The sequence below is a fragment of the Hirundo rustica genome, chromosome 12 (genome assembly GCF_015227805.2).
Source record: "Hirundo rustica isolate bHirRus1 chromosome 12, bHirRus1.pri.v3, whole genome shotgun sequence".
NCBI classification, from domain to species: Eukaryota; Metazoa; Chordata; class Aves; order Passeriformes; family Hirundinidae; genus Hirundo; species Hirundo rustica.
In genome coordinates, this window is record NC_053461.1 from 3307676 (window position 1) to 3321999 (window position 14324).

A 14324-nucleotide genomic window follows, 5' to 3' on the forward strand; every position below is an offset into this window, starting at 1 on the left:
GGCATGGTGTAGACAAAGCATGGTGTTCTTGTAGTTAAATAATCCTTTCATGGGTTTTTGAACAAGAAAATACATTTCAGGGTATCAATATGCATGAAAAATAGCAAAAAAATTGTCAAAACTATCCTTCAGAGCGTTTGCATATAGACAAAACACTAACCCAAGTCTCCTCATTTTAATGTGTGGGGATTTATTTTTTCCCCAAAATTGAGCTAATGACTCTCTCACAAGCCCCTCCTATTCATATATAAACATGGAAATACATTTCACTGACTTGAATCACTACACAATGTAAAATCCCTATGGTATATCAGTTAAAATTAGATCCTGTATTTTTGAATCTTCTTCAATTAAACTTAATGATATTTTCTTTTATAACAAATTAATCTGGTATCTTTAGTATGGATAGCTTGGCTGAGTATACACAAGTCATGATAAGGTCTCCACCATGTTTTCCCAAGCAAAATGAAGTATTTTCAGTGGAGTCCAAATTATCTTGCATCTTTCCTGAAAAGTTTACTTGGGTGACTTTTATGCCAGCTAGCAGAGACATTAGGAGAGCACATTAGCTAAGAATCCAAAGATAGAAAAAAATACCAGAAACACAGTATCAAAAAGTTATTTAGTTTGGAATATTTTCTAGTGAGTGGAAAGAGAGCCAGGCCTTAAAGACCCTTGAAACGAAAAAGTAAACATGGCAAAGACAGTAGAAAAACACAGAAGTCCTTCTAAGCTACAACATCGGACACTTAGCAGTCAAACAAAAATCTTTAGAATTATTTACTAAATGAGATGAAAATTCATAGATTTCTACAACAATATTTTCAGAAAAATCCCTGTATAGAGGACGGCTGGGTGCAAGGTGAAAACCAACAACCTTTTCAATGGCTGGATTAATTAGTCCCGTGGCCCCAGAACTGAATGAGTCATCGAGTTGCTAATGAGATAAGGACAGGAAGCCCGACACCTCCAAGTCAAGAGTTCAGCCGGTTCCTCTCAGAGCCCTCTCCTGCTGTGCCCTACATTGGAGGCACAACCCTGGCTTTCCTCCTGCTGGAGGGACTCAAAGAGCCACGGAAAGCTCCTTACAGAGGAAATCTTTGCCCGAAAGTAGGACACAAACGTCACCTTTCCGTAGCAGCGTTCCCCAGTCCCGGGGATGGAGAAGGTGCAGCAGCATCAGCACCTGCCCTGCCCGGGCTGGGGAGAACCTTTAGCACAGAGGGTTCCCTGAAGAACCTTCTTATCAGGGGAACAGAGATTCTACTCCACAGTAGGGGCCCTTTGTGCGCTAGAGGCAAACTCTTTACTGGTGGGACTTTGCCAGATTGCTGCCAGGTCTCCTACCCCCTGACTCCGCTGTCAATCTCAAGTAGCACAGAGTCACCACACAAACCGCGGGGGTTTAATCACAAGAGATGCAGTGCAACCAAAGATCGAACTCAGACTTCAGGGGTGTCATTTTCAGCGAGTCTGGATGAATTGTATGCCTTCTTATTGTTCATGTTTACTTATTTAAATTAAAAGAAAAAAAAAAAAGGAAAGAAAAAGAATAGCCAACAATGTCTTGACAGCCAAAATCCAGACTTGCATTGTGCTGGTCTGCCTGCACACGATAAAGAAAGAAGCCCAGTGCAAGTCAGGGCAATAGGAAAGGCAGCAGGAGGCAAGCACAGAACAGAACATGGGACAGCAGAATGACACCAGGAAGACAAATTGAGGTGGGAGAAGGAGACAGAGAAAAGCATGCTGCACAAGAGGACACACAGAAGAGAAAACACAGAGGGAAGCCATAGGGTAGAGGCAAAAGATAACAAGAAAAAAATGAGTGGGAAGTCAAAGACAAAAGACTTGAAGGGAAATAATATCCCACAGATGAGGGCAGAAACAGAAATAAGATAGATACACAGGAAGCCCTTTCTGCTAGAGACTGCTTCTTATCTAGCTCAGACAAGAAAGGCTTCCAAAAAGAAGAGCTCAATCAAGCATGGAAAGTTCAGATCACCTGAGACTTCTGAAGGCAGATGAAAGAAACTATCTTAAAATATGAAGCAGGATTTCATCCCGAAGTATATCGCCCCTGCTCTGTTGTAACAGAGAATTTTTCAGTTCAGTAAGTTTCCCCATTGACCTGGAGAAGAACAGGGCCCACTTGTGTCAGTACATGCAATGATTAATTATTAATGAAGCAGAATTCAGGCTTAAGTTCATCACTCTGTACTGCAGCCCATGCATATACATCCTTGCACTGAGGTTGCCAATGCAAACTTTCCAAGTCATAAAGGATGACCACTTGGACTGCTCAAATTCTCACATATGTACCTTCTCATGAGCCCAACCAAAAATGGAAAAGTTTACATTTCTAGTTCCCATTTACCAGTGCTCCACTAATTTTTGATCTCATACCATTGCTTCCTCATTCTGAGGCTGATTACAAATTATGTCTATTTTGTATTCATAGAAAAACCCCACATGTATAAATACTTCATTTTTCTGTTTACAAATCCAAAAGAAATGAGCCAGTTCAGCTAGCTGATGGAAAGCAATTCATCTATTCAATTCAATATAGCAACATTGAGAGAACCAAGCTCGATATAATATCCAGATGCAAACTAAAATTTATGAAGCAGAACTTGACTTAAAGCCAGAGTGGGGAGTCTCCTAGCAAGACCAGAGTGCAGGGCTCAGGTCAGGCATCCCTGTCATGCACGTCAGGAGCCAAAACCCTGCCAAACCTGCAAGGTTCAGTGATGATTAAGATTTGGGCTGTTCACAAACCAGATGAAAGATCTGAGCATTATTAACAGAATAATCCCTACTCCCACTGTAAGACACTCCCCTCTCCAACACAAGCACCTCAAGCAGCAGGAAATACAGAATCCAGCAGGTTTCCAAGCAAGCCTGAAGGTTTCTAACTCAGCTCTTCTGCTATATTCCCTCATAGTGTAGTTGAATCCACACCAACCAAAGAAAATTGGCAGCGAAATCCCAGAGGAGAGACACGAACCCAGACCACCAGTTAACGCATTTCATGCTGGAGAACCTCAGTCATAAGAAAAGCTAATGCTGCTCACTCCAGAACTATTTATTTTATTAGACTGAACACACAGGATGTGTCTGTGCGCTCCCTTATTGAGTTTAAATTTCTCCCAGCAGCTCAAAGTACATTGCCGCTATAAATTCTGTTCTTTGAGCAAACTTAGTGAAATTAATCAACTTTGGGATAAACAGGATGCAAATTTAAATGAGAATTGGAGATCATTTAAATGGCCAAGTAAACTTCGCATACATATAATTGGAGGAGTTCAAGAACCCTTCTACTTAAAATAGATAAGGATTAAGAATATCTTACAAAAGAAAAAAAATACACAAATTATTATTCCTTAGACTAGCCTGGCCACATTAGATTAAAAAAAATCACCAGGAATTAAAATGTCCATTGTCTTTCTAAATACTAGCGTATTGTAAAATTGAAATTGAGTAAGAAACACCAGACAACAACCTAACAAAACTAATGGTAGAAACATTTTTCAAAATGATTAGCCTCTGTCTGACACAAGTAACAACTTCACCCTTTTCATGTAATGCTTTCTGAAATTAGTTATTAGCAGATCTCAGGGTGGATTGACAGCTATGGCAAGGTGAATTTCCCCTGAATTACTCAGGGGAAAAAAAGAAAATCTGTTGGTTGGCTGGATACACAGCTGCATAGCTTTCTTTACACTGACCTGAATTATTCTGCCTTTAATCAGCAATCTTTATTGTCCATATTTACTTAATTGCAATTTAAAAAAAATAAAAAAATTAGTCATCTGCACAAAATAATTACTTTTAGAGAAATAAGCATGTACACACCACAAATTATGCAAACGTTTGTAAAACAGACGACCTCATATCAACCCTAATTTTCCAGGTAAATGAATCCAAAATTACCTACTTCTTGGTATCCAGTTCTTTATTCCATGAACTTCCTTTCCCATGCAAAGACTCACATGCAGATTATGAATGCACAAGACCACTCAACTCCACTATTTCAAGATGGAGTTAATATAAGCAAAATCATTGCAATAGAATTCAATACCACCCTTGAGTGACAGCCTTTGTAAGTTTTAGAGAATTAAAAAAAAATTCATTTCCATTTCACCTTTTCAAGCACAACCATAGTATACTATTTTCCACCAAAGAAATCCATCTCTACACACCATTTACTGCAATACCATCCCTTTTTTGAAAGGTCATTTACACCAGCAGTGACCGCTTTGAAAATTCACATTGATGTTCCTATCACTTTAAAATGGATTAATGCAAAATTTCCCACCAACCTCTCATTAAAAATTAAAATACCCAGTAAAACAAACAGCCAGATAACACCATTAAAAACTGCAGAGTAGACAAGTACACTAGGAAAGGCAGTAAAACTTCAAGTCTGAAACAAGTGTCAGAAACATTAACAGCTAGTAAATGTATGTAATCAATATAAGCAATAGAAACACAAACTAAAGTTTTTATGCCACACAAATAAATGGACACACACAGCATAATATCAATGCAAATTTCTCTCCAAAGAATTTTACTGATTAAAAAAACCTCATTTTGAACACACAATACGGGGGGGAAACCACAAAGCAAGTCCATACACATTTTGTATATCACTATATACCAATTTCTTTCACTGAAATTACCTGTATTTAATGCAGTCTCAAATACTGGTTAACCAAGTTAAAAACATAGTAAACAAACATAAAATAAAAATTCCAGAGTACTTACCAAATTATGATTAGTTGAATTAGAATCATCTTCTGGGAATGGGATGTAAACAGCTAAGGCCACACAATTGGCAAAAATAGACAGTAGTATAAATATGTCAAATGGTCTGGAAATCTTGTTAAGGAACCCATGACTTATGAGTAGCTACAAACTTTTAAGTCTAGTTCTCCTTTCAGCATCAACAATGGCAAAACAAGCCTTTGCTTTAAGGCAATCTTTTGACTGATAACTCTGACAAGCACTCCATCACCTTTAGTTATAGCACTATATATATATATATATATCTCCCGTATTATTTTCCATCACAATGATCCTTCAACATCCTCTTCCTTTTGAAAAGGGTGAAAACTCTTACTCATGCTGTCACAGAGCACTTTATATCAAATTCCAAAGATGAATATAATTATTCACCCTTAAATCAACACGTGGGTCATCATAACGGGCAAGGAATAATCATGGAGCTGTTCATATGTAGGTCTCATTAATTAATATATATTTGTCCAAAGGAGGAAAATCATTGGAAATACAGTTCATAGTAAGATATGAGAAAGATTCCCAGAAAAGCACAACTATTCTCTTCTAGGAGATCTAGAAAGCTGCACAATTGACACAGGAAAATTCTGAGCTACTCTGTGACTCTGGCAGCTGTAGTCCTGGATCCTGGCTTTGGCCAGGACACATGAAAGTTTAGGTGAGTTGACCACAAAATAGAATATTGTGGCTGGCTTGGCAGCCACACAAAGAGAGACTTCTACACTGACAACAGCAGTGGGAACCTGGAGATACCTTCTGTATTCCAGAAAAAAAAAAAAAAAAAAGTCTTCCTTCTCTTAAAATTCATGCATATAAAGTTCATCCTTCAATTCATCATTGATTTTTCCTTTTTCACGTGGTATTTTACTATTCTCAGTGACCAGAAACATGGAGGTACCGAGATGAAGGTGGTACCTATCGGTGGAAGTTTGGAAAAGTACTTTGGACCTCAGCTACGATTTTTGGCATCCTTTCCTGCGTTTGATGCACAGCTTCTGGATATGTTTCTGTGTAACTCCCATAAAATACTGGGGTAAGAGTGCTAAATATATTCAAAAGCATATATTTGCCAGTTTAAAAAGTTTCTGGGGGAAAAAACAAACAAACCACAGAAAATGTCCTACAAAGCCCATATAAGGCTATATAAAATGTGTTAAATTTTGTTTGCTGAGCTATTAAAAGTTTGTCACCTTGAGGGCTACGTTTATGTCTACAAAGCAGATCAACATCAACAGCTGCTACATTGTGTACAAAATAAAGTTAGAATAGCATTTTCCAAGCTGGAGAGAGCAATTGATACCATCACAAGACTGACAACCTTGTTTTATGATGTGGCGCTGCCGGGACAAATTCTCGCTGAGTTATTCCACTCCAGATCCATAGTAATTTCATTTACCTGACCTTAGCCAAGGAGAGGCCAATTTACTGAAATTAGTTGGACTTCTACCAGTTTAAATGAAAGAAGGAGCCATTTCACTATCTTTAATTTGCAATTGAATTTTGTACAAAGAACTGAGAAACACCAACCCTATAAATGAGTAACAGATCTTATTGCCAGGTTGGCTGCTCTGTTTATAGTAACAAATTGAGTTTTACTTCAGTAATCTACTGTCTCGAACAGCTGTTTCCCATTACAGGGATGTTGCCATGGCTAATAGCCTAACATTTTTTTTCCTTGTACCTCAGCAAAACTATTTTCTGTTTCAAACCTTTTCTTGGTAATTAAATAATACACCAAACCAACATGCTATCCATTCAGCCAAAGAAACGGAGATATTTCCACATCATAGCCAGAGAACTAAAGGAAAAGCCACCCTTCCCATCACACAGGTCATCATGAACACAAGGCAGCATCTCTGATCACCCATCTAGATATATGTGCTTCCAAATATGTTTGGTGGTAGCCATAAGTTGTACAAGCTCAGAAGATTACTACATTTCAGACACATGTGCGGACTTAGAATATGTCCTTGGCTTAAGTAAAAATCTTCCCTACTTTTAGTACCAGGAAAAACAATCTCTTTAAAAAGATTTCTTCATCTGACTCATTTGCCCTAATGGCAATACCCCAAACTGCAATATAGAAGATACAGGTTTGACACATTTGTCCATCTCCCTAACACTGGATGGTTAAATGCATTCTCATCCATTCTTCCTTATTTGGAAAGGCAAAAAAAAAAAATGCAATGTTGGAATATAATGTTAGCTTGAAAATGATCCCTCAACTTCTCCCAGAAAAAAAGAAACAGCTATGAGCTCTCCTCTGACTTTGAGTTACCTACTTCAGTAAATGACATTCTGTGTCAATATGACACAAGAGACTATCTTTAATTAACTCCCATTAGCATCAATGACAGTTACCCACACGTGCAAGCGATGTAACATGTAAGTTGTGATACTCCAAGAGATCCTGTAAAACAATCCCCTTTATATGATCCAAAAATGCAAAAAAAAAAACCACTAAAAAAGCAAACTGCAACAAAGGATACTTCCATTCTACTAGACTAATGCAGGCTCTTCGTATTGGATTGTTGAGGGATAAACAGAAGAGGGCACGGGGTGGCCGACTATTGGACGTATTACCCTGTTTTTTGCTCTTGGCATATTGCTGGCGTTTTCTTTGGGACAGAGATCCTACAGGCTGGGCTGTGGTGGTACTCATGTTTTGGGCAGCCTTTGCTTGTCTAGCAGCATCGATTGCAGCTTGCCAAGATAGAACAGTTTGCTTGGATGGTGCTGAACTGTTTGACTGAATAGCTGGTCCGTCACCAGGGAGAGGAATCCTGGTGCTACTTGCATAGTTCACCTCTGTGGGACAAAAGAAAAGAGTACTTGGTTATAATTGTTTTACACAGAAAGGGGTCTAATCCAAAAAGACCGTTTTAAGACTTCATTGCAGAGTGATGTTTCCATTACATGCACAGATATATATGCATACACTTGTGCTGTGGTATATGCAATTGGACAGTAGAAAATATGCTCAGGAATCAGTTTAACAACTTCAGGATTGATGTAAGTATTGAGACAAACCCTTCTCATTTTGATTCTTTCCCTTACAATGCCTTTTTCTAACTGGATGGAAGCCTTCCTGTCCTCATGTTTATTCAGTAAAACATACCTACCCTTTAAGATCAAGTTTGCTGTAGCACCATTTACTACTCCCAATTTATTTTGGTCAAAAGACCAGTTGTTTAAAATTCTTACACATTGTTCAATTAAGAATAAGCAGCAAGGTAGAGGGGGAAGTCCTGTAAGCAAGTTAAATCTTGCCTTGCTTTGCATTCTCAAAGAAAAATGCGTGGATGCCTCCCACAAGCAAAGATCCAATACCGTCTGCGATAAACACGTTCACGAATCTCTGCTATCTTTCGCCCCAGGAATCCATCGTAAAAGGACAAGCTTTGGATCTCTAAAAGGATGGCATTTGGTTTTGCTTCTTCACGAGAATTTAAAAAATAAACTGCGTCTTCCAAATAACAATCGAGGGCTCTTCATGCAGATGACAGCAAAGAGGCAAAACACCACCTCCTCGCAAGGATCCTTCCTCGCCAGCTCTTTGACTGGCGCAACAGTCTACTCCTACATGCACCTGTGGGAAGGAGAGGCTCCTGAGTGCGACTCAAAACTTGACGCCTGGGTGGGGGAAAAACATGGAGGAAAGGCACAATATACGTGCTGGGAATCCGGGCTGGCAAGAGTGATGACTGTGAAACGGATCTGCCCAAGGCAGGGGAGGGAAAACCGCTCCCCGTCAAGCAGCGGAGAGGCAGGGAAGGCGCAATCCCTGCCGCTCCAGGCGGGGGGCACAGGAGCTCCCGAAGGCACGCTCGGGGGGTGCGGGAGCCCTAAGATGGCTCCCCGGGATGGCGGCGGGGAGTGGGGGGGTCCCGGCGGGGCCCCCACGGAGCCGCCGCGGGGAGCGGCACCGGCGCGGCGAGCGCTGGCCAGCGGCGGCGCATCAACAGCTGGGTGACACGGGGGGCAGAGCCGCCGCGGGGACAAAGGTGGCACATCTACCGCCGACGTTTTCCCAAAGCATGCCTGCTTCCCCTCCCGCCCCCTCTCTTTTTTTTTTTTTTCCCCCTTCTCCCCCAGATATAAAAGCAATGGCACAGCCATCTCTCCCCCGCCTTCCGCCTGCCCTTCGGGATGCCATGAAACGTGGCTCGGCGCAAATAAACCACCCACCTACCCATCTATCTATATAGCCAGCGTCTTTTTAAATGGACGCTTGAAAGGGAAACAAAGCCCGGGTGACTGCGTTCCTCGGGGGCATGGCTAACTTGCTGCTGATAGAGGGGGGAGGAATCATTTATAAACAACAGCGGGGGCCGTGGCAGCGCCGGAGCCCCGCGTCTCGCCCCCGTGCGCCCCGCCGGGCAGGGGCCGAGCGCATCGCGCCCGGAGCGGGGCAGCCCCCGGGAGCCGCAGCTCCGGGCAGGTTCAGCCCCGGTTACAACGGATGTGGCAAAAGCAGCCCCGGCCGCGTCCTCCCGCTGCTGATATTAATGGCCCCAGGACAAGGGACAGACGCGCATAAATCCACTCGCACGCTGGTCACACGCCGAGGGCAGCACCTTGTCCCGCCTTCGTCTCATCCCCTGCCCTTCCCGGTCCCTCCTCGAACACAGCCGCTCATTCTTTTCCCATCCCAAACCGAGCCCATCCTCGACCCCTTCCCTAATCCCCCCAATCCCCGACTCCCAAATCCCTCCTAAATCCTCCCCCGCGCCCTCCCTCCCCTCAAGCCCCAAGCACGCCGCTGCCCTTGGTGGGCGCACCGGCTCTTACCTTCAGGGTGCTGCTCGGGCTGCTGCTGCTGGTGCATTTTTCTCACTTTCTCCAGCGTGTCAGAGGAAAATGAAAAAAAAACAGAAGAGGGCAGAGACGCCCCCCAACCCCACCCCGAGCCAGGTGCGCGCTGCCCCTGCGCTACCCGCTACCCGACCCCCATCGTAGCGACTAGAGACGTGCGAGGGGCTGCTGCTGCTGCTCCTCCTCCTCCTGCCGCTGCTGCTTCGCCGCTGCCAAATCCCTCAGAGTTTGGGCCAACATGACACTCACATCCGGGTGACACGGGATCTCTCCATCCCTAGCAACCCGGCTGCTGCCGCCGCCGCCGGCTCCTCGGTCCCCTCCTGCGCCGCTGCCTGCTCCGCGGTCCCCCTCCTCCCTCCGCCGCCTGCTCCGCCTCGGCCCCCTCCTCCTCCCTCCGCCGCCCGCTCTCAGTCCCCCTCCTCCCGCCGCCGCGGGCTTTAACTCCCTCGCTGCTGCTGCTGCTGCCGCCGCCGTCACCGCCACCTGCTGCTGCGGCCGTGCGGGGCCGCTCCCACCGCCGGGAGCTCCGGCACCGCGAACAGAGCCGCTCCCACCGCCCGGAGCTCCGGCACCGCGAACAGAGCCGCTGCCACCGCCCGGAGCTCCGGCGCCGCGAACAGAGCCGCTCCCACCGCCCGGAGCTCCGGCGCCGCGAACAGAGCCGCGCCCGCCGCCGCCTGAACCCCGGCACCGCCGCACCTGGCCCCGCCCGAGCCCCCTGCCCCGGGCAGGGACGGCGGCAACGCCCGCGGCATCGACCTCGGCGGCAGCGGCTTTAGCGTCTCCCTCTCCCCGGCTCCACCACCGCGTCCCCGCTCTCGGCGGCTCGAGGCTCTCCGGCCGCTCCATCCCTGCCCGCGCCTCCAGGAAAACTCCCGAGTTATCCCAACCCCGCGCTCTCCGCTGAGCTGTTGAAACGCCGTCATTCTGACTTCAAGCTAACACTGGGATGTTCAAAGTTTATCCAAATAAATGAATTGATTGAAAAAAATATATATAATTTTAGCGTTATCTCCCACTACAGAACCCTCAAACATTCATTTAGGTTTTGTCTCATCGGTGGCGAGGCTACCACAGAAATGCCGTGTACTGATACAGGCGGCTGGAGGGACGATCGGCTGTTACCACAACGGAGAAAACTCGGGACAGCCACCGTCCCTCACGGCAAAGCAGTGTTTCAATCACTACAAAAAGCGATTAATGGAGTCCGGTGAGAATTATAGACCTAAATTTCAGTTTGAAACGGAACTGATGCTTCAAAATTACAGTTTGCTTTCTCTGCGATGAACGTTTCCCCATATTTTTAAAGAGTATTTCATTATTTCCTTTGAACAAGCCACAGTCAAACTCGGTGGGCAGGAACCCTCATCTTTGACAAAAAGTGGTATTTTGTTAAGAAAACTTCTCCATTAAACTATTTCTACTACACCTTTCCTCTGCCACTTTCCTATTCACGTGCCTACGCGCTCTTTCATCCATTCTTCATCCACAAGTATCTCCATCTAATTAATAATAAATAACATCTACAGACAGTAATTAGAAGAAGAGCAATAAAACCTTAATACCGCTGATATTCTCCAGGGATCCAGTGAAGAAGGCCCAGCCAGCAGCCGCATAAGAAGCTCTCCATTAGGTAGAGCCTATCCTTTTGGGCTTTACCTTTGTTAATTAAAGAATTAATAATTAAAAAAAAATAAACAATTTTTAAAAAAATCAACAGCAAGGCTGATTTAGAGAGCAACTTTCCACAGACACTTCTCGACCTTGAGTTCAGAGCTTCCTCTTTTGTAATTTTCTGCCCTGACTGGCTCAGCTGTTGCAGGTTTGGTTGATTTGGGAAGGCACCGCTCCCTCTTCACAGGTGTCATTAAAGTGCAGGTGTTTCCAGTTTAAAGAGACTGAATGTAGTTAGATACTTGCCTTACATGTCCAGAAATTAACTAGGACTTCTCAACAGTCAGATATTTAGGTGTCAAAAATGCTTGGTACATTCTCAAAAGTACCTTAAAAACATTAGTTGCCTAACAACCACTACAGAAACTGAAGAAGGCACCTAATGTGCTTAGCAGGAGTTTGTGCCTAACCCAAATATCTAAGAAGGCCCTTGGCAAAGCCAGACTCCAGCATCCAAATTTTTAATTATTTTTTTTTAATTAAGCTTATTCATTAAAGCACTGAGGTACTACTGAGAAAGTCATATCTGATAAGGTGATAAGGCCTGGATATAAGACAACCCAAAACCTTCCCCAAAAAATTGCTGTTTCCCTTGCAAATGTTTTCGTAAATTTCCTGATTTGGGCCTCACCAATGTCTATTTTCTAACCCACAGTCCTTATAATGACCACAGCAATGTGTACTGGAAGCTACCAAATACTCCTCAAAACCAATAAAACCATACAACCGAGAGAAAAAAAAATTCACTGTTGGTCCAAATTTGGAAGCATACAGTTGTGCATATTTCAAAAGCTAACAGTCCCTTTATCACTAGATCAAATTACCTCCCATATTTTCAAATCAAAATTAGAGTTAAAAAGGAAATAAAGTCTGTTTAGAAACTTTTGAGGAAGTATCAAGGAACACTGATAGTCTATAGGTACAAAATCGCTAATTAATGAAGCCAGCAATTCTTCTCTGAACAGCTGTTTTCTCTTCTTCCAGAAGCTGGTGTCCATTTGTTTCCCCTGAAATTGCTTCACTTTTGTGTCACTTTGATATTGGTTACTCACTCCTGAATGAAATGGTCAGCATTCTGTGGATGCTATAGAATAAGTCCCAGCTACTATAGCAAGTGATGACATTTTGAATGGAAATAACCATTGTCCAGAGAAGAAAGAGACACGGATGTTCCCATCTGTCATACCTCTGTGCCACACCATACTCAGTGTGCTCCATTTATATATTATAGACTGGTAGAGCAGGGAGTAGATACATTCAATATTATAATACATTTATTGCATATTTCCAACTAAAATGCCATCATTCCCCTCTTGATAACATTTACTGCTTCTCAGGGATTTATTCTGTGTAAGGAAAAGAGGCAGATGGAGAAATTGCCTCTTAGGAAACATCGTAGGAGCAGAGCCCATTAAGAATTTCGGGGGGTTGTGCAGAAGGACAAACCTGCTTAACCAAAACTTCAGCCACTGTGAACTCATGGAATGGAGCACAGCAACCCTGTGCAGCAGATCTCTGCAGGAAATGAAAACAAATCCAGTTGCAATGCATGTGGGAGGAACTTACGTAACAAATACGTAATTTTATAAAAAATGGGAAGCTACAGAAGTAGCCTCATCATTAACAAGGGAGGGATTCTCACTCATGTGGGTTAATCCATTATTAATTCTAATAGTCCAGCTGAAGTTATTACTATGCTAATATATACTAAACTATTACTATCTTTATTCATGGAAGGAATATTTTAAGGAAACATGGCTACGTTGCAAACAAGGATTTGAAGGATTAATTCTTGTCCATGTTTTGCATTTCCTTTGAATTTTGTATGTATTTTCAGGTGCATGCTCTCTTCTTGTCTAAAGACTTGTACTTTCGTTCTACTCATCTAAAGTATGATGGAGCTACAGTTTGAATTTGAAAATCTAGTTAGAATTTTTATCTAAAAAAGACCATGATGAAATTTAAATATGTCCATATGTTTTTTTATGTCAGATCGGTGAATATCACTTTTCTGATGTCACTATGAGTAAGGGTGACTCTTTAAAGAACTCAAAATAGCACATTGTTATTGTGGATGTAGTTTATATAGACAAGTACAAAAAGTACAGACTTCTGAAAACCCATTAACTTGGATCTCAAAAGCAGATAAAAAGGTACATAAATAGAATTTAAAATACATTAATCCACTATAGGATAAAAATTATGAGGGGGAGGCTTAATTGTCCATGCTATTGACCTTATCCACACTTGAGATTTAATAGGTAAAAGAACTTTCAAGAGGATATAGCACTGAATTTTTATATGTCCTCTGCAAGAATACTTTTATGTTTTTGCATCATTGATTTTTTGTATTAATTTGCATGAGCAAAATATCCTGATACTAAACATAATTTTGATTTTCTTCTCTACTATTTAGCACCTGAAAAAAAATTTCCAGATGCAAGAAACCTACTGCACTGAGGTCTTACCATGTAATCATTTGGATATAAACTCACCAAAAATACAAAATTTTGGAAGCTTAATATAAATGAGGTGAGTAACATTACTTCAGTCTAGCTGGAGATTTAGCTCTATATTTTGTGAAAAACATCTCATTGTGAAACCCTGTACAAAGACAGGGAGAGTGAGAGGTGAAGAAGGGAAAAAAGGAGGGAAAGCAGCAGGATGCACGAACAATGCTCTTTCCATTTTTTTGGCTGAGCTGAAGCTTCAAGTGTGTCTCAGATTGCTGTGGATTAAAAAAAGGATGATGCTCTCCAGTACTGCTTACCAACACAACAAAAGTCCAATTTATTTTTTCCATCCTCTCTGCAGAACTTTTCAGAATGGTACCCAGATAGCAAGGAACAACAAGCAAACATGACTTTGAAACAAACACTTTCTTTTATATATCTGAAATGATATTTTTCATTGTTTCTATATGCAAGTATAAACAGTGTAATCTGCTCTGAACACGATGAAAACCTGTCAAACGTAAAATCCAGTTGGAGTTTTTCAAAACAAATTACTAAGAAAGTAATGAAATATGTTTT

At 42.4% G+C, this 14324-nt stretch overlaps 1 protein-coding gene across 6 annotated transcripts in view; it reads right to left on the reverse strand.

Annotated features, from left to right (window-relative positions):
- Positions 1-9981, reverse strand: part of CACNA1D (calcium voltage-gated channel subunit alpha1 D) — a 175312-nt gene extending 165331 nt beyond the window's left edge. For all 6 annotated transcript variants that reach the window (XM_040075836.2, XM_040075833.2, XM_040075834.2 and 3 more), the window contains exons 1-3: positions 9592-9981; positions 7290-7608; positions 4768-4873 (exon numbers count right to left, since the gene is read on the reverse strand). In XM_040075836.2, the coding sequence (XP_039931770.1) occupies positions 4768-4873; positions 7290-7608; positions 9592-9628 (462 nt within the window). In that variant the 5' untranslated portion in view covers positions 9629-9981. The remainder of the gene's footprint in view (positions 1-4767; positions 4874-7289; positions 7609-9591) is intronic.
- Between the last annotated feature and the right edge of the window lie 4343 nt (positions 9982-14324).